This window comes from Lycorma delicatula, chromosome 1, assembly GCF_047948215.1.
Source record: "Lycorma delicatula isolate Av1 chromosome 1, ASM4794821v1, whole genome shotgun sequence".
NCBI classification, from domain to species: Eukaryota; Metazoa; Arthropoda; class Insecta; order Hemiptera; family Fulgoridae; genus Lycorma; species Lycorma delicatula.
The window spans coordinates 177,938,749-177,960,142 of record NC_134455.1 but is presented as its reverse complement, the minus strand read 5'-3'; the positions used below and the strand labels follow the sequence as shown (position 1 = coordinate 177,960,142).

Sequence of the window (21,394 nt, the reverse complement as noted above, 5' to 3'; positions counted from 1 at the left end):
GTGAGGTTAATTGAACCTCAACCACCAAAGTTATAATCATATAAAAATCACCAATGTCATTAATATATAAAAATAATTTTATGAAATAAGAAAGGTGTAATTGCTAACTTTTTTATAAAATATTTAAATAATTAAAATAAGTATTCAAAAAACTGTGACTTATGTAATTAGTAATATTAAAAACTCATCAATAGAATATTGTTGGTTCTATAATAGGAAAAATTATGAATTATGTTGATTGATATTTAGTGAATTAAAAATTAACAATTTCCTGTAAAGGTTACTAATGAATATCCAGCTATTACTTATAAAAGTCTCTTATTCTTAAAGAATAACAATATTCTCCGCTATCAAACCGACAGAAAAATAGAATTCATGCAGGTCAACACAATATTTCTACTTACAAGAAAGAGGTCTTATTATGCTTCTATAATAATTTTTAATAAATTACTGACCAGTTTAAAAGATCTTGCCAACAAACTAATTTAAAAAAAATTAAAAGATTTTTTTTTACAAAAAAAAATTTACCATATTTGTGATAGGTTTTTAAATAATACCAATTACAAAATAAAAAAAATATCTGAATTTACTTCACCTTTGAACATGCAAAGGTGTTCAAATAATTTTTATTAAGCCTTTTTGAATTAATATTTATTTTAACATTATTCTATTCATCTATTATTATCTTCACTTATTTAATTTACTATAATTTTATGTAATTGTATTGTAAATTATGAGTTTGAACTTTAATTAGTTCTACTTTTTTTTTATTCTATAATTAAGTACTTGTTTTATGCTGTTGCTCTGATCAAGATTTTATCATGATTTCTCTTGATCCATCCAGGAAATTACAAGAACAGTTTTTTTTTATCCATGAAATAGCATATGAAGCCATTCCTGATGTGACTATGTAATGTATTGTTATATATAGATAAGAACAGAATTATTTACTTATATTCTTAACCTATTTTGTTTAGCAATTCAATTTTTTTGCAACTCGTGAAAAGATGTATGTGACGTTTTGCAGAAGATCACTTAGTTTCAAATTATTTAGTAAGTTTATTTTTTAAAATGTGCTATATGGATATGGCTGTCTGAGATTTCAATTGTTGGAACCTCTGTGGTCAGTTGTAATACAATTTACTTAGGTAATTTTCATAGAATTCTGTGACTCTGGGCTGGCTTTAAAACAAATCTTTTAAACATGTGCCAATGTGGCACAAGATGAGGTTTTAAAATCACAGATTCTAAAATACAATTTCCTATTGATCAACAAAAAAAAAAAAAAAGATGAGAATGCAGTTTAATATAATAATAAGTATGCTTCTGTTACTATTATAAACTGTATAAAAACAGTTAACACTGGAAATTTTCAGTGTCTTGAACTATAAGGCAGATATCATCAAAAGGAAAGCCTACAGACTTATCTCAAATCTTCCTTACTCAGTTCATCTATTGCTTTTAAATTCAAATATATCCTTTCTTAGCTATACAATTCATTTAGTTTATATTAATTTCAAATGGAAATGTTTTATTTCTCATAAATGAATATAAATGTAATGCAGATAGACTTTGGACCGGTTGAGTAATGTTCAATATTCAAAACATGGGAAATAAAAGTATACGATTTTAGTCTAGTGTTCAAGGATGGTAGTGGGAAGAGTAGTGTGAGTAAAGGGGTGGGTGTACTTAGAAACACTGCCTAAATGCAACAGCATCTCTGATGTTGGCCCTGATGTTAGGTCAAATCTGGTGATCAGAGAACTAGAAGGCCTTCTTCAAGATAGTCTAATCTATAAATACATCAACTGGTAGTGATAAACTTGTCAGATACTTAGTATGTGGTGCTAATTTGTTGGAACCAAGTGCAATTCATGTCCTTTTCAGTTAGTTAATTATTAAACTTGATAAGAATTTTAGTATGGTGTAAACTATTTTTTCAAAGAAAGTAGGACCGCAATATGAATTTGAACTTCAACTTTCCTCCTTTTCAAGTTCTGGAAGTAAAAGCCTCTTGTTCATACTGATAGATTTTATGATATATTAATATCATAAAATAAATAATTTATATTTATTATCATAAATATATATTAATATCATATCATATATTATATATATTAATATCATAAAATAATTTAAGATAGATAATATGATATATTAAGAGAATTAATGAGATCAAACAACTGAATAAAAAAATTATACTTGTTGGTGTTCAAACACACTGCACAGTGGTATTCTAAATGTATTGCATTTTATGTTAAAGATTTTATATATTTAAACAGTTTCATATCATTATTAATCAATATGACGACTCTCCGTATGTAATGGAAACATGTCTACAAACTTTATTATTTGTTTTACATTTAGAATACATAAATGGTATTGGCTATATTTTGAATTAAATTAAAATATGATAAAGCATCTTATAAAATAATTTCTTGCACCTTAAATGTGATTCCTGCAGAATAAGATGGTTATAGCACGTTAGAAGGGTGTGAAATAAGGATAAAAAGCGATTCTTTTAAAATGTCTCCAGTACTATTGATTTTAACAAAAAAATGTAAAATGTAGCAGTTTTTTTAACGATCACAAAATTCTCTGCAGTTGTTCTTTTGTTTTACATTGATGAATAAAAATAACCAATTACATTTAAATTTTTTGCGTTGCTTGTTCTTTACAGAAACGAATTCTTTTAGAGATAATTATTTTGTGATTAACTTGAAAATTAAGGATCCATTAAATAAACAGTTTCAGCAAAATTTTAGAGTAATTACTAGCTGCTCAGCTCGGTTTCGCCGGGCTTCACAGGAAGTTATCGCTTCGTTCTGCTGTTTGGTGCGTAAAAGGAGATTTAGTTTTTCAAAACTGATTTATTTATCGTAATCGTGTAAAAATACATAACTTTAGTTATAAAATTCACTAAAATTTAAAAAAAACAATTGTGACTGTTTTCCACACAACCCATGAGGTACTGCCAAATTTGCGTTTTTTTTTCTAGTCTTGAAAAGTTTTTCAAGACACGATTCATTTTTGCGTGCCTCACATTAACTGCGCGTTACGAAAAATTACTGTAATTAAAAGATTTTTACTATTTGTTTCTGAGGTACTTAAATTATTCATTTCGATTTCTTATTTCTATTTCATAATTTTAATGTTAGCAAATACGCTGTTTGAATTTTAAAATTGCTTGTACCACTCCGGAGATTTAACTGAATTTCGGAATAAGATAGTGTCCGGATAACCGGATAATTGAGAGTGTAAAAAACCATAAAAACCACTCTTGTAATAAATAGAAACTCTTTGCCGAATTAGATTTTTTGTATACCTATGGTATACAAAAAATACTTAATCTTGAAAAAATCTTTAAAAAACTCCTTTTTTATGTATAGAGATTAGTGATCTTTTTTTTTACAAAAATGATTATTAAGGAGCAAGTATAACTTTATCTACGTGGAACGCTATCGACAATTATATCTTCAACTCAATGCAGATAATGAAATCAAAATACATTGTCAAGCTTAAATTTCGTTCGATCATTTTCCTACTAGATGAAGTTTCTTTTACATTTCAATATAAAATATTATTTTCTATATACAGCTCTACGTCTAAACATATTTATATTGAGCTAATGTTTTTTTGCAAACCATTTACGAGGGTAAGTCAATTATTATCCGCAATGTAGTTTTAAATTTTATTGCGATACAAATAGAAGACTTACATGTTCATAATTTTTCAACATAATCCCCTTGCATTTCAACTCACTTGGTCCATCGTTGCAAAAGCTTCCTGATGCCCTTATAAAAGAAGGTTTTCGGTTGAGCTGCGAGCCAGGAATGCACCGCTTCTTTCACTGTTTCGTCCGAGGTAAATCGACGGCCCCTTAATGCCTCTTTGAGTGGACCAAACAAGTAGTAGTCAGAAGGGCAAGATCAGGACTATACCAAGGATGAACCAGTACTTAAAAGTTGAGTTTCTGGAGCGTTTCAGCAGTGTGGGCAGCAGTATGTGTACGGGCATTGTAGTGCAACAACACAACACCTTTCGACAGCAGTCCCCGGCGTTTGCTTCGAATTGCAGGCTTCAGCTTGGCAGTAAGCATCTCACTGTAACGCGCACCGTTTATTGTCGTGCCCCTTTCCACATAATGTTCCAGTACTGGGCCTTGTGAGTTCCAAAAACCGTAAACATCAGTTTTTCTGCGGATGGTTGGGTCTTGAACTTTTTGCAGGGCGAATTTGGATGTTTCCATTCCATACTCTGCCGTTTACTCACTGGCTCGTAATGATCGATCCATATTTCGTCACCAGTGATGATTCTGTCTAAGAAGATGTCCCGTTTGTTACCATAGCAATCAAAATGATTTTGGCAGATGTCCAAGCGCGTTTTGTTCATGCAATTGAGTGAGTTGTTTTCGGACCCATCTTGCACAGACTTTATGAAACCCAAGTCTGTTGTGGATGATTTCGTAGGCAGAACCGTGACTAATTTGCAGACGATGTGCCACTTCATCAATAGTTACTCGTCTGTCTAAGAAAACCATGTCACGTACAAGCTCAATGTTTTCCTCATTTGTGGCGGTAAACGGTCGTCCGGCTCCTTCGTCGTGCGTAACACTTGTGCGACCAGTTTTGAATTTTTCAATCCATTCGTAGACACTCCGTTGCGGCAACACACTGTTCCCGTACTGTACCGAAAGTTTTCGATGAATTTCGGCCCCTGATACAACTTCTGACCACAGAAAACGGATCACTCTGAACGTTGCTCTTTGGTGCAAACAGAAAGCGGAGCAGCCATGGTTAACGGCAGGGCAGCGATAATGGAACTAACCTAGCAGCATCAAACTGCAAAGACATAACAACAATTATACCAGGCATGCGTCATCTACGCAACACGACAGTACTACCAACAAAAACAAAAGTATAACTAAATTGCGGATAATAATTGACTTACCCTCGTATATATTAGATATCAACGAAAGAGATGTGATGAAAAAATGTACCACAATTTATTTTTATACAGTGTTCTTAATTTTTTTTTTTTTGTCTTCAGTCATTTGACTGGTTTGATGCAGCTCTCCAAGATTCCCTATCTAGTGCTAGTCGTTTCATTTCAGTATACCCTCTACATCCTACATCCCCAACAATTTGTTTTACATACTCCAAACGTGGCCTGCCTACACAATTTTTTCCTTCTACCTGTCCTTCTAATATTAAAGCGACTATTCCAGGATGCCTTAGTATGTGGCCTATAAGTCTGTCTCTTCTTTTAACTATATTTTTCCAAATGCTTCTTTCTTCATCTATTTGCCGCAATACCTCTTCATTTGTCACTTTATCCACCCATCTGATTTTTAACATTCTCCTATAGCACCACATTTCAAAAGCTTCTAATCTTTTCTTCTCAGATACTCCGATTGTCCAAGTTTCACTTCCATATAAAGCGACACTCCAAACATACACTTTCAAAAATCTTTTCCTGACATTTAAATTAATTTTTGATGTAAACAAATTATATTTCTTACTGAAGGCTAGTTTAGCTTGTGCTATTCGGCATTTTATATCGCTCCTGCTTCGTCCATCTTTAGTAATTTTACTTCCCAAATAACAAAATTCTTCTACCTCCATAATCTTTTCTCCTCCTATTTTCACATTCAGCGGTCCATCTTTGTTATTTCTACTACATTTCATTACTTTTGTTTTCTTCTTGTTTATTTTCATGAGATAGTTCTTGCGTAGGACTTCATCTATGCCGTTCATTGTTTCTTCTAAATCCTTTTTACTCTCGGCTAGAATTACTATATCATCAGCAAATCGTAGCATCTTTATCTTTTCACCTTGTACTGTTACTCCGAATCTAAATTGTTCTTTAACATCATTAACTGCTAGTTCCATGTAAAGATTAAAAAGTAACGGAGATAGGGAACATCCTTGTCGGACTCCCTTTCTTATTAGGGCTTCTTTCTTATGTTCTTCAATTGTTATTGTTGCTGTTTGGTTCCTGTACATGTTAGCAATTGTTCTTCTATCTCTGTATTTGAACCCTAATTTTTTTAAAATGCTGAACATTTTATTCCAGTCTACGTTATCGAAAGCCTTTTCTAGGTCTATAAACGCCAAGTATGTTGGTTTGTTTTTCTTTAATCTTCCTTCTACTATTAATCTGAGGCCTAAAATTGCTTCCCTTGTCCCTATACTTTTCCTGAAACCAAATTGGTCTTCTCCTAACACTTCTTCCACTCTCCTCTCAATTCTTCTGTATAAAATTCTAGTTAAGATTTTTGATGCATGACTAGTTAAACTAATTGTTCTGTATTCTTCACATTTATCTGCCCCTGCTTTCTTTGGTATCATAACTATAACACTTTTTTTGAAGTCTGATGGAAATTCCCCATTTTCATAAATATTACACACCAGTTTGTATAATCTATCAATCGCTTCCTCACCTGCACTGCGCAGTAATTCTACAGGTATTCCGTCTATTCCAGGAGCCTTTCTGCCATTTAAATCTTTTAATGCTCTCTTAAATTCAGATCTCAGTATTGTTTCTCCCATTTCATCCTCCTCAACTTCCTCTTCTTCCTCTATAACACCATTTTCTAATTCATTTCCTCCGTATAACTCTTCAATATATTCCACCCATCTATCGACTTTACCTTTCGTATTATATATTGGTGTACCATCTTTGTTTAACACATTATTAGATTTTAATTTATGTACCCCAAAATTTTCCTTAACTTTCCTGTATGCTCCGTCTATTTTACCAATGTTCATTTCTCTTTCCACTTCTGAACACTTTTCTTTAATCCACTCTTCTTTCACCAGTTTGCACTTCCTGTTTATAGCATTTCTTAATTTCCGATAGTTCCTTTTACTTTCTTCATCACTAGCATTCTTATATTTTCTACGTTCATCCATCAGCTGCAATATATCGTCTGAAACCCAAGGTTTTCTACCGGTTCTCTTTATTCCGCCTAAGTTTGCTTCTGCTGATTTAAGAATTTCCTTTTTAACATTCTCCCATTCTTCTTCTACATTTTCTACCTTATCTTTTTTACTCAGACCTCTTGCGATGTCCTCCTCAAAAATCTTCTTTACCTCCTCTTCCTCAAGCTTCTCTAAATTCCACCGATTCATCTGACACCTTTTCTTCAGGTTTTTAAACCCCAATCTACATTTCATTATCACCAAATTATGATCGCTATCAATGTCTGCTCCAGGGTAAGTTTTGCAGTCAACGAGTTGATTTCTAAATCTTTGCTTAACCATGATATAATCTATCTGATACCTTCCAGTATCGCCTGGCTTTTTCCAAGTGTATATTCTTCTATTATGATTTTTAAATTGGGTGTTGGCAATTACTAAATTATACTTTGTGCAAAATTCTATAAGTCGGTCCCCTCTTTCATTCCTTTTGCCCAGCCCGTATTCACCCACTATATTTCCTTCCTTGCCTTTTCCAATGCTTGCATTCCAATCTCCAACTATTATTAAATTTTCATCTCCTTTTACGTGTTTAATTGCTTCATCAATCTCTTCGTATACACATTCTACCTCATCATCATCATGGGCGCTTGTAGGCATATAGACGTTAACAATCGTTGTCGGTTTAGGTTTTGAATTTATCCTTATTACAATGACTCTATCGCTATGCGTCTTGAAATACTCCACTCTCCTCCCTATTTTCTTGTTCATTAATAGCGTGTTCTTAATAGCGTTTCGTATTTAACTGAATTCATCCTGTAGAATTCATTGTAGGATACAAACAACATATTTCGTATAAAAATGGAGTCTACAGAAAAAAGGAATCGACCAAGTAATCCACTTCGTTAATCGATTTATTTTCAATCAAAAACACACGGGACTTTCACCATACTTAACCGGTCTTATTATTCCCTTGTACGAAGTAAAGGAAGTATTGTGATCGCGAAAAATTTCGGTATTCAGATATCAACGGAAATATCCATTTTGATCATATCTGAATCCGTATTGACTAGTTTCGGCGTAACGTCTGTACGTACGTACGTATGTGCGTATGTATCTCGTATAACTCAAAAACGATTAGCCGTAGGATGTTGAAATGTTAGATTTAGGACTGTTGTAACATCTAGTTGTGGACCTTCCCTTTTGATTGCAATCTACTGAACCAAAAGTATCCAAAAAAGTCCAAAATCCAAAGAATATGGATTTTGGATGTTTTCTTAACTGCAGTAATAAGCCCTCATTAAGAGCTTTTCAGCGATATATCATAAGTAGTACTTATTTTCATTGGTTCTAGAGTTGTAGACAAATAAATTTTTAATTAATGAAATATTTGGAACTTACAAGGGCACATCGGTTCAAATTCGACTTCATCTCTCTTTTTTTAATCTAAATATATTAATTTATTAATAATTAATAAACTCTGATTGAAAAAAAGATTTTTACAATAAATAATAATTCAAATTAACAATAAAAAAAATAAAAATAAAAAAATATTAGAGTTATTAATGAAATAAAATTTTATGTAATTTTCATTAAAAAAAAGGGTTTATATAATTTAATAGGTGTAAAAGGAAGTCATGTGGTGTCCACATCAGATTTTTTATTATTTAACAAGTATACAACTGACCATCATGAGACATGCACCAATGAATTGGGATTTTCTGCTAGTGATCTGTACATTCCAGTGCCTAATTTTTGGTTATAGTTCATTATTTTATGAAGAAAAACAATCACATAAATAAAAAAATATATATTACAGGTATAAATAATAACAAGTACAAGTAATAAATATATAATAATATAACAAGTATACACCTGACACCATGTGGACAGGTACTAACGATTTGGGATTTTCCGCTAGTGATTGGTACATTCTGGTGCCTGTTATCTGAACACATTATTAGCTAAGGGGGATGGACACACTCACAGACAGACAACACATACATTAAAACTTAAATAGTCAAACAACTAGGTCAATGGTGTAATGATTTTCTTTCTGTGTCTTCTTTCAATATCTGTGTTTTACTGTAGTGTAATTGTTATTGAAATGTTCATTGCAGCTTAAAATAATCATTGTAGAAGGGTACTACTGAAAAAAAGGGTGAAATAAGGAAATGATTTGGTGCTTAATCTATATTTCTGCTTCTCTTTAAATATAGTTTTGGTATTTATTCTCTTTAGTGTTCTCTAAGTGCGGGTTTTTCTTTTAGAAGTCTGAGACTGTTACAGAGTGGCTGGTAAATGCAGTCAAAATATGTTGTACCATTTTGGCTGCTAAATATAAAAATTTATATCCAATAATTAGCTCCTCCTAGGCTGTAAAAGACTCCTGCTAGATTGTAAAAATTGATGATCATTGCTTGAAGGAGGTTATTGGTGGACTCTTCTGGGAAGAACTTTTGTCTCATTTTGTAGTTTTGCAGTGGGTAAATAAATCATTCCTGTTTTTTATCCATTCTTTTCCCTCAACTTTTTGTCTGTTTCTCATTGTGGCACTTTTCACGCCTTTGCCATTACTCACAGTATCCATGCAAAGGATGCTGGGATCCTCAACAATTATGCTGCTTGGTTGAGGATAGCTGTTCTGTCTTCACAGTTATCCAGGTAGTATTTTTCCTACCTAGTGACTGTATAAAGCTTCTATCTATATGCTGGGTAAAGCTAGACAATCTAATCCCTCCTAATTTGAATACATATGTACATGTATAAAGAGAAATTTGTAAACAAAAGTACTTACCTTATTAGAATCATATGGTCCTCCAGTTACAAGTCCTTCATTGTAAAAATACCATAATGCAGCTTGAGGGTCCCCTCCATAACACCCAGGAAGAATACTGCAATTTGTACAGCAAGAAAGTAACTGTTCTACAGATATATCAATTTCTAATATACCATCTGATTGGATACAAATTCTGTCTGATATCATATTAGCCACTGATAATGCCTGACAAAAATAAATATATAAATAAAAAAATATTTTTATCTATATATTTATAAATAAATAATATTTATTGTACAGCAATAATAAATAATTTCATTGTACAGCATGACAAAACTTGATAACATTAAAAATGATTAAATATTTAATGGTTCCCTTTCAGAATACTGAATTTTTTATTCCAAAGGATTTTTTTTTAAAGTTAATTAGCAGTTTTTTCTTTAATAGGATTACTAAATGTGCTGTTGTTGATGCCTTTCTTAAAAAATGTTTAAGAATTAATTTAAATTTGTAATTGAGTAATATGAGTATTATTACTTTGTTGTATTTGTTAATTAATTTATTCTTTCACAGATATCTATAGGCCTATGACCAATCACAACTACCATAACTTCTTTTACTTTTGTTATGATGAGAAATAATTTTTTTAACGTATGAAAATGCCAAATCCTTAGTGAGATTCAAACCCAGGTCTTTCTAGATTAAAGTCAGAGGTACCTTTCATATTATTCTAGATTTCTGGAGTATTGACATTTTGGATTTACAAGTTGCATGTAAAATTTACACTTTTGGTTAACATTATTTTATGTGTTTTCTGTTTCTGAGAGGTGATTCTGTTGGTATACTGGGTGGTCCATTTTAATTGAGACACATCTATATCTCAAAAACTATACATTTTTTTTTCCATTTTAACAGGGTATTACCTTCACAACCTATGTTGTCCTTGATAAGGTCAAATAAAGGTAATTTCAACGTCAACTTAATTTTTTTAAAATAGGAACCTATTATTTTTTGTTGCAGAATCAAATTTTTGAAAAAAAAGGTTTAAAATTTCATTTCATACTTTTTTTTTCTAAAATTGATAGCTTTTTAGTTATTCATCTTGAAAAATACTGTAGGCCTATGAATTGGTGTTTTTAGTATCATTAGGTCTGGCCCAGCTGACGAGTTACATCCCTAGCTGATGTTAAATAAAAGAAAATTAAATTTTAAATAAAAAAACAATTGATGGTAACAATAATGAAGAAGAAGAAAAAGAAGTTGGGCATGTAAACACAGCAAACATTTTACTTCCTTGTATGAAGTAAAGAAAGTACTGTGATCGGAAAAAATTTTGGTTTTCAGATTTGAAAGGAAATATCTATTTTGAACATCCCTGAATCCATTTTGACTGGTTTCGGCTTGATATCTATACGTACATATGTCTGTATGGACGAATGTATTTTGCATAACTCAAAAATGAATAGCTGTAGGATGTTGAAAGTTTGGATTTCGGAATGTTGTAACATCTAGTTGTGCACCTCCCTTTTAATTGCAATCGACTGATTCAAAAGTGTCCAATGAAGCCCAAAATCCAAAAAAAATTGGATTTTGGACTTTTTCTTAACTGCAGTAATAAGCCCTCATTGAGAGCTTTTCAACAATGTACTTGTATCATAAGTGGTACTTATTTTCATTGGTTCCAGAGTATAACCAAATAAAATTTTAATTAATGAAATATTTGGATCTTAGGGGAAGATCCAATACATGCAATACGTAGGCTATTACCATACCGATATGTACTATAAAAAAAACAAAAAACTATTAAAACGTAAATGAATATTATTTACGTTAATTCTTTAATTGATTGTTTTTTATTTAAAATTTTATTTTCTTACCCTACTAAAAAATTACTAAAAAAACTTTAGAAAAAAACGGTCGGAAATTAAATTTTAATTGTTTTTTTTGCAAAAAATTTGATTCTGCAATAAAAAAATATAGCTTCCTATTTAAAAAAATTAAGTTAACCTTGAAGTAACCTTTATTTGACCTTATCAAGGACAAGATAGGTTGTGAATTTATCTTTAATAGAAAACATTTTTTCCTAAAATGTGTAGTTTTTCAAATACAGATGTGCCTCAATTTAAATGGATCACTTGGTATATAATGTTTGCATATGTATTTGTATAATAGATAGAAACTTTTTCTAGGAGTAAATATGTTTTCTATCTATTCATGTAAATGTATATATATCAGTGTGGTCACTGCAATTAGGTTGCCTATAAAATGTTTGGTTATGTCACCTACTGTCATAAAAGACAATTTGATCTGTCATTTAACTATTTATTTTTTTATTTTTTGTTGTTTGGTATCAGCACTGCTGTTAGGCTGTAAAAACCACTGTGAAAAAGCAATAACTCCTTTCTGATATTTGGTCAAAATTGTCAGCCATTATTTGGCTGACAATAATAATTATGATGTTAAAATACATAATTTAGTGCTAAATATTGCCGTCTTTACTGAGAGTGAGAACAGCTATTATTTTTTAAATGACTGTCATACTGAAATCAACCAGGGGAAAATTGTTAAAAATATTTAAATGACATAGAAATCTTTTTTTATATGTATTTTCAAATTATTTATCATAATTCTCAGTAAAGTAATAAAAATTGAAACTTCACAATTATGAAAACTGGAAAAAACAGTAGTTATATTTGTTAATTTATTATTATTAGTTTTATCATTTATTACAATTTACATTACTTTTTTTTTGCAAAATATGTATTACTGTACATGTTCTTCAAATGAACTAAAACTGTCATTAATAATGTAGCAGAGAAAATAATATTTAATATGGTGTAAAACTCAATTTTTTATCAACGTATTCTTAAGGTATAAATATTCTTCAAATACAACATCTGTTTTCATGCTGAATACTTAAATTTGATCCTATGTGATCTTTTAGGGAATGATGTTGTTATAAAAATTGTAAGATTATACCTATAATTCTTCTTAATATAACATTTCTTAACAAATGCAGTTTAACACCACTGTAGTGAAGTTAATCACATATTTTTAACAAAATAATTTTTCTCTAATTTTTTGAGGCTATTTTATTATAAACATTTTTTAAACTATAATTTATTTATATTAATCTTTTCATACCCAGTAGATGTAAGACATGTTTTTCAAAGTTAGAAAACACTGTGAATAACCTTTCCTGATATTTTTTCAGTTTAGTTGATTTACTTCTTTTAAATGGTTTGAAAATAACTTTTAAATAACTGTTTACTGAATATATGAAGAAAACTTTTAAATCTTTCTGTTTAAATGGAAGATTTATGACCAACCATTTATTTTCTTCTTATATATATTTTAATTTTTTAAAGATTACATCTTCATGTTTATTAGAAGTTTAAAAAAAATTACTATAATGATTTTTACAGTATATTATTTATTTATTGATTTACTGCGTCTACTGCAGACACTTAAACATAATTACAATTTCTAATGATAATTGACTGTGAAAAATACCAAGCCTGAGCTGGATTTAAACCCACAATTTTCCTGTCATTAGTTGTTAACACTCAGCCATGGAAATCAACAGACTTCAATTAATAAATAATAACTAAATATTTTATGTTATTGAAATATTTTAACAATACTTTTTTCAAATTTAGATTAATTTATTTTACAGTGACCAATAAAATTAATAACAAAATTTATTGACAAAAATTAATCTTTAAAATCATTGTATTACTGTACATTGATACTAAACTAAACTACATTCTGTGACAAAAGATAAAAAAAAAAAAAAAAAAAAAAATAAAATATGAAAACAAAGAAAAAATCAGGTTGAGTAAAAAAAAAACAAAATACATATTTTTTTGAATTTTGTATGTTAAGTATCACGTTGTGGTGATAAATAACAATAAGAAACTCAGTTTTTAGTACTTGTAAGTTTTATTGTTCCTAATGTACTTTCATGCTGAATTCAAAATATAATCAGACATTTTCCATCACCTACAGTTTTTGAGTGATAACATTTTTGAAGTATTGCTTTTGTAGAATTCTATATATTATGTTTTTCTAGTGATAACTTATGTTCATAAAATAATATTTTAAATGATTGTTAACAAAGGGTGGGATATAAAAATAACATTATTAAGGCAATAGTTATTTATGCTTGATAGTTTATTTTTCTGTCTCTGACATGTCAGCATGGAGCAATCTTCTGAGTCATACAACTAACATACCAGAATTGCTTAAAAATTTGCTGTGAATGCACATACTGTGGTTTCAAGAGCAAGATGATCCTACTTTTGAACCACAATACTCTTCCTGTGAGTCTCATCTTATAACTAAAGATGAATCCCTTGTTTGGAATTTGAACTTGTCAAAGTTCAAATCTAGGATAAAAGGCTGAAACCTTCTCCACACTGATGTTGAAGTGTGTTCCTTTTATAATTGTCAGGTAGGGTTATAAAATGTATATTCTGAAGGAAGTAGTTTAATTTACTATAACAATATTTACAATGTCATTGATTTACTTGGTCATGAACATAACTCTACAGAATGGAAACTGTTCATTGATTCTTTGAAAATTAGTTTAAAGGCTGTCCTTTTGCACAATGCCAACATTAAAAAAGATTAAAAAACATTAAAAAAGATTTAATGTTTTCTCTAAATTTCCTTTTGTGCAACTAACATGAACGCAACATATGATAATATGAAAAATCCTGTTAGAAAAAATTCAGTAAAATGAGTACCATTGGACTATAGTTACAATTTAAAAGTTATTGTGTTATTAATGGATTTCCAGCTCAGCTACATTAAATTTTGTTACTGCAAAAAGGACAGCAGGGACAAAAATTATTATATCAAGAAGGAATGGCCAAAGCATGAAACACTTACGCCCAGACAAAAGGATTTTATAAATGCCTTACTTGTTACATTGGAAATGATTTTTATACCTCCACTCCATAAAAAATTACAGCTTTTCAAAAATGTTACGAAGGTAATGGATAAAATGTTAAAATGTGTTCAGTATCATTTTGAAAGAAAAGTTTTTTGTGTTAGGAACACTAAAATTAAGAAAGGAATTTCTATGGGTTACCATGTAAGAACTTAATTTAACCTACGATTAATTCAATTTAACAGTTAGACTCTTAGGCCAAGTTGATATAAAATTGTGTAAAAGTTTTGTAAAAAATTTTAAATCAAATTCCTCAACTAAAGTGACATTTTGGGTTAATTATTTATTATGTCATACAAACATATGAGTTGTAATGTGTCCCTAAAAATTCATTTCTGCTATTCAGACCTGTCAGTGACTAGTATCGGGAACTCTTCCACCAGCAAATCTCAATCATGGAATACAGGTAGTGACAGTGGAGTGCAAGAATGCTCAAAGATTATAGTTGGATGCTAAAGAGGATGTTCCAGATACTGAATACAAAAGGAAACCAGTAACTATCACACTTTAGGTAAGGTGAGTAGTGCCCTGAAAGCATGAAATTCTTACAAAGAGTTAAGAAATTTCTTTCAAAGAGTTACTTTTATTATTGAAAGTTATCACAAAAACAGTGGTGGGGGGGGGGGGAGAAAATCTATTTGGATATTTGAATTCAACATGAAAATTTCTGTTGGCATCAAGCATTTTGTTCCTTATACCAAAAAAAAAAAGATTTAATGTTTTCTCTAAGTGTAATCTATGCATATTCATTATAAATGTGAAAACACTCAGCGACCACTTATCACTAATTTTACTATTAGAGAAATTATGCCAATCTTAGCTTTCTAGATGATATTTTTCATAATTATTTGTGATTACAAAAAGTAAACATTAATTATTGAAAAGTGTGACAACTCTTGAAAAGTTTGGAATTAAAAAACTGGCTGACATTTTAGCAGTAAAATACTGCTAAGGGTACATTTTCTTCATTGCTTGTAGGAAGTTTAAAAAAGTGTAACTGATTTTTAAAAACAAATGCATCTATAAAAAATGAACTTAAAACATGGAAGTGATCATAAATGTTTATTCCAGTAACATTCAGGAGTAAAATGTATTGTAAGTTCCCTAAAATTTTTCTAATATCACCCATATGAGAGTTAAGTAGGATTAAAATTGTATTTTCAAGTATACATATATTTTCCATCTTTATCAAGGTAAAAGACTGAAATTCAAACCAGATAACTCCAAAATTCTTTGAAAGTTTATCTCAGGTCTATTTTGTAAATCTTCCTTGAAAGGATGAAGTTATGGGTTGAGAACGGGTGGATGTCATAGTTGTATATTTTGTGACTGAATTTATGATAGTAAAAGTAGGTTGAGAAATGAAGTGCAAAAATATCTGAAAAATTGGACTTTTACAACCTGTAAAAGAGGTCACTAATTTACGTCTCTCCAATAAAAAATAAACTGATTATTATACCAGTAAATAAATTGACTGATTAACAAAAATTTAACATCATGGGACTACTGAGGTTATTAAACTACCATAATCCTAAAAATAAAAATACTACAATAGCTACATTAAAGGCTAGACTAAAATAGAGCTTAAATAGTTTATTAATTTGTTTTCAGGCCTATAGCAATGCTGTTTGATAGAGAGTTATCATGTTGAGGTACAAACCAAAGGTGGCTGAGTCTCTTCTAATGGCTTGAAACAAGTTTATAAAATAAAATAAATACAGAGGTTTTAATTAGCCATTGATAGATTTGTGATTAACAAACATAGAAAGCAGCAAACATAAATCTTCCACCAAAGAACATATTATACAGTCATAAAATTAATGGAATATTGTAGTAAATGGAAAGTTTACTTGATGTCTTGAGTTAGGTAGCCATAAAGAAGAAATGCAAGCTAGAAGGAGAAGAGATAGGAGAAGAGGATGCAAAAAAAATGAAGAAATAGAGGAAAAAGAAGGGGGAGGAGAAGAAGAAAAAGAACAAGGAAAAGGAATGTAGAAAGATTGAAGAGCAGGAGAGGAAAAGAGATAGAGAAGCAGTGTAAGAAGGATGAAGAGGGATTATAGGTAAAATAAAAAAAGAAAAGAAAAAGAAACAAAAGAAGAATAAGGTGGAAGAATTAAAGGGAAAAGAGAATGTGGTGAAGAAGAAAATGAAGAAAAAGAGGTGTGAGATGAAGAAGGGGAAGAAAAACTCTAGAAAATGGTAATTTATTATGGTTAGTTCTTGAATTAAGGTGATTATGCAATTTACTTATTAATTATTGTTTACTTTTATTCTTCAGTTATAAAAGGAATTATAACTGGATATTATTGTGGTAACTTAAAAATGTGTTATTCACATTATTCATTTGATACTGGTTTTTCCCATTTATAGAATTAGTGCTATTTTAATATATAATTTAAGTAGTTAACTTACCCAACAAGAACTACAGGCACCTTGATTCCATATTCTTGATATACTTTTACAGTAGAACCATTTTAGACGAGCGTCAAAGTTATCTGGTAGAATGTCTCTTTTATTTTCTTCAATCCAAATTGGAACACTTAAATCGTTATTAATAGAAACTAAATTTCTTACAGCATATAATCCTGCGCTCTTTTCTGCCTAACTTCATAATAAATAATACTAAAAAATATGTAATACAGTACTTAAAAACGAATCAAATAAATATAATTACAATAAATTCATTCAATAGATTAATAATTTAGAATAAAATTGTAAACTTTTACTTTTTTCCTTTTTTTTTATACTTTGATTTGTAGAAAATATGCAAGTGATTCTATGAGGAAGTTTTTCATGAAAATTCTAATTGATATTTTGAATGATTAATGTATGTTTCATGTTTTTAAATTAATTTTTATTGTATTAAAACATATATGCTAAGAAACAGGCAAAAACAATGGCTGTAGTCATTTGGTACGTGGATATGGAAGAAACTGGATAATGAAAAATGAATAAGAAATGAAAACAATATTTTTGAGGAGAGCAAATGAGGCTATTCAGAAAAATTCAGCATAAGAAAACTAACTAGTTGGGACATATCATGTGAAGAGTTTCATTAAACCGTTGATTAAATAAGTACTAAATGGATTTTAATTCATCCTTGGCTCGTGGATTTAATTGCTGATGACATCAGGATGCTTCATGGATTGCAGATTGAGGAAAGACTATTAGTAAAATGGTTAGCTATAAATAAGAAATAATCTGAATAAGTAGTTGTGGATAGAAAGTGGTAGCATCTGAGGTGTGGCAATGTACTTCTAAGGGGGACAAATAAAAGATGTCACAAAAGTAATAAGGATTTTGTCACTGAGTATTTGCTGTTTGGATGTAAGCTGGTATATCCTTGTGCAAAAGACTGCATGTCACAAAGGATAATTCTTAAAAGTAACAGCAGCCCTTTCAATAGTTGTTAATATTACTAATTAATTGATTATTGATACGGACTAAACATAATAACTTGAAGCTAACCTATTTTAATCTTTGAGTACTGCACAGCTGAAAGTAATGGAAAACTAGTTACAGTTTAGAAAATACAGCTGTATTTTCTCAGGAAATGTTTTTCCTCATACCTTTACTCAATTTATTTTAGGAAATGAAAATGATGGTGTATCCTTTTAGGAAAAGTATTCAAAAGATAAGTAGATCCAAATTGAATCTCCAGGGAAAGAGGACTACTCAAGAGGTCATCAAAAACTATGAAAACCAGTAATCTTAATTGGAAATTAAATGGAATTTTAGAAGCATAAAATTGGTTGTAGTGTAGAAAATTTAATTTTCATATAATTATTGTAGTATAGACAATTAAAAACAAGAAATGCATAGATTAAAATTAGATGTAGAAATTACTAAAGAAGATGAAAATATTTTTAGTCAGGAATTTATAGGATAATAAAAATCGTAAAACGGAAATATAAAGAAAAGTGCGTAGATAAAAAAAAAAAAAAATTAATAATAAACAGTACAAATGGTTGGTTATTACAAAGAACAGAGGCGGCTTGAGCTTATTTGCTCCTCCAAGTAAACTTTTTGTGGCAGGCCCATATTTTGGAACTGATGTCAGATTATTAAAATTTGAAAATCTTTATCTAAATTAATATGAAACAAACGATGTTGGAGATGAAAATAAAATAAAGTGGATTCCACATTTTTGTTTTGAAAAAAGCAGTACACATATATTATTTAAGAATAAAGTCTAAATATATATTTAAAAAATAAAAACTTTAAAAATATCTCCAAGCTTTCTTTGATGCAAAAATCTTTCAACAGCTGTACAAAATTGAGTTTTAACTATTTGACTCTCCTGACAACCGAATTTAAGAAATTGTGCTTCTGAAGTAATTTTTTATTATTTTTAATTAGTAGAAACCTCTCTCCCATTGCTACTGACAAAAAAGGAATTCTCAGAGACACAGCAATATTAATTACGCTGAATTAATATTACGCTAAATTATTCTTTAAAATAAATAAATTCCAGTATTTCTAGTGGTGCATGTTCGGTGTGAGAAGGTCCAATAAAGCTAGGCATTGTAGAGTTCAATACCACAAATTTATTACTCAAAGCTAAATTCAAATCTTGGCAGTGTTGGAGAAGTTGTTGTTTCATAAAGCTTTGGTTTAAATTTGTGCTGTCATATAAAATTTCGAATTAAACAGTACGTTTATTTTATTGACAAAATCTTTCTTCTAGTAATTTGTGAACAATGTCCAATATGTAAAAGAAACATTCTATTTTTAATTTCTCCTATTAATGACAACATTATCTTCAGATTCATAATTAAATTGGTTTTTAATTTTTCTTGGTCTGAATTTGATGTGTTTGAAATTTTGGCTGTTTATTTAAATTTTCTGCAAGCGTACCTGTTTCTTCATCCATCGTCTGAACGAATATTCTTAAAATAATCTGTTTTTTTTTAATGCATTTTTCATTTGAGATATCAGTAGATATGCTTTGCTGGCTACATTTATTCTATTTAAAATACCATTCCAAATTACAGTGATGCAAGCGAAATTAAAATTATTATTTTTATTTGTCTAAGGATTTTGTTTCTGGACAAGAAACAGCATAAAATGAAATATTTTCACTTACTTTGAATGAACTGTCATAAATTTCTCCAACTGAATATATAAAAGGTCTAATTGATCAATTCTGCTTTTCCATCTGGTTGGGCTCAATAGTTTAAGCGTTAAGTATCTTTGAAAAAACTTTAAAAAGATTGCCCATCAACGTGTTGAATTTTTTATTCTTCTGTTTAGCCTCCGGAACCACCGTAAGGTATTACTTCAGAGGATGATATGTATGATTGTAAATGAAGAGTACTCTTGTACAGTCTCAGGTCAACCATTCCTGAGATGTGTGGGTAATTGAAACCCAACCACTAAAGAACACCAGTATCCACAATTTAGTACTCAAATCCTTATAAAATATAATGATTATAAGGATATATAAGGATTATAAGGATTATAAGGATAATATAACCTTTTCTAGAATTTGAACCTTAGAACTGTCGACTTCGAAATCAGCTGATTTGCAATGACGAGTTTACCACTAGACCACTAGGTCTTGTTGGTCTGTCTACCTCTCCTTGTTTTGTTTTTGTGGGCTGATTGGTTTTCAGTGTCAAACCCAGTGGGCTCGACATGTTGAATCATTTAATTAATTATAAACTGTTTGAACTGTCCCCAAAATGATTCTCTCAAACTATTTCAGCAACAGAACCGTCGCCCTTCGTGACGGCGGCTCGGAAGTAGTAAAGACCCTGTCAAAAGGTTGTCCACAGGGCAGTGTTTTAAATCCCCTCGTCTGGGTCGTTGAGTTTGGGATGCCCATGGCTGCCACATCGTGGCTTATGCCGACGATGGGTTGCTGCTGGTCGAGGGTAACTCGCATGCTGAGATATAAATCAGAGCAACTCAGGCGTGTAAGGTACTACAGTTGTAGAGTCTTCAGCAAAGATGGTTTTCAGTGCGAAGAAAACCACTATGATGTTTGTTAAAGGTCGTCTTGACGCGACCCGTCACTCGCGGGTCGTGATGGACAGCTTTCCGTTTTTTTTATTTTAAATAGTGATCTCATCCTTGATGAGAGGCTTCAATTCAGGGAGCGCCTTTAGTTTGTCGCAAGGAAGACTATAGATGAATTCTTTGGTGATCGTAGAGTAATCCATCCCGATTGGGGGTTGAATTATCGTACCGTATTCTTTACAAAGGTGTCTACGAGGCCATAATGTTATACGCTGCGCCCGTCTGGGGTCATTGCTTACAATTCCACTGTTATAGGGACATTTTATTGTGAGTCCAGCGTCTTCTATAGTTAGCTGTTGTCGAAGGCTAGAAAACTATCTCGAGAGAGGCAGTTTCTGTGATCGAATATATTATACATTCGAATATGTACATTCTAGAATACAAGCTACAATGTCAATAAATTCTAGCTAAGGAACGTAGCAAGCGGTATGTATCTAAGAAGGAAGGCCTTTTTACTTCTGGGCGTATGCGAGACCAAGCTTTTGACTCTTGGCAAGTTAGGTGAACGTTTCTTCTACTGGTCGATACACGCATGGAATATTTCGAAATGTTAGGGAGCTGCGAGCAATTAGGTGGGTTTCCCCCAATCGGTACACAACTCAATTCCTTTCGAGACACGGATGATCAGAATAAGTAGTAGTAATTATTAATATAATGTTTGCTGTCGGCGGAACGACGACTGCACTGCCAAGGGTAAGGATAACTATGCAGCCGTGA

General features: G+C 30.7%; 1 protein-coding gene across 1 annotated transcript in view; it reads right to left on the bottom strand.

The window, feature by feature from the left end:
* The window catches only part of LOC142317719 (cathepsin B-like cysteine proteinase 4), a 39,301-nt gene extending 19,006 nt beyond the window's left edge, over nt 1–20,295 (bottom strand). The window contains exons 1-3 of the mRNA XM_075354266.1: nt 20,200–20,295; nt 17,069–17,257; nt 9,718–9,924 (exon numbers count right to left, since the gene is read on the bottom strand). Coding sequence (XP_075210381.1) covers nt 9,718–9,924; nt 17,069–17,257; nt 20,200–20,295 — 492 coding nt within the window. The remainder of the gene's footprint in view (nt 1–9,717; nt 9,925–17,068; nt 17,258–20,199) is intronic.
* Nucleotides 20,296–21,394: the final 1,099 nt, after the last annotated feature.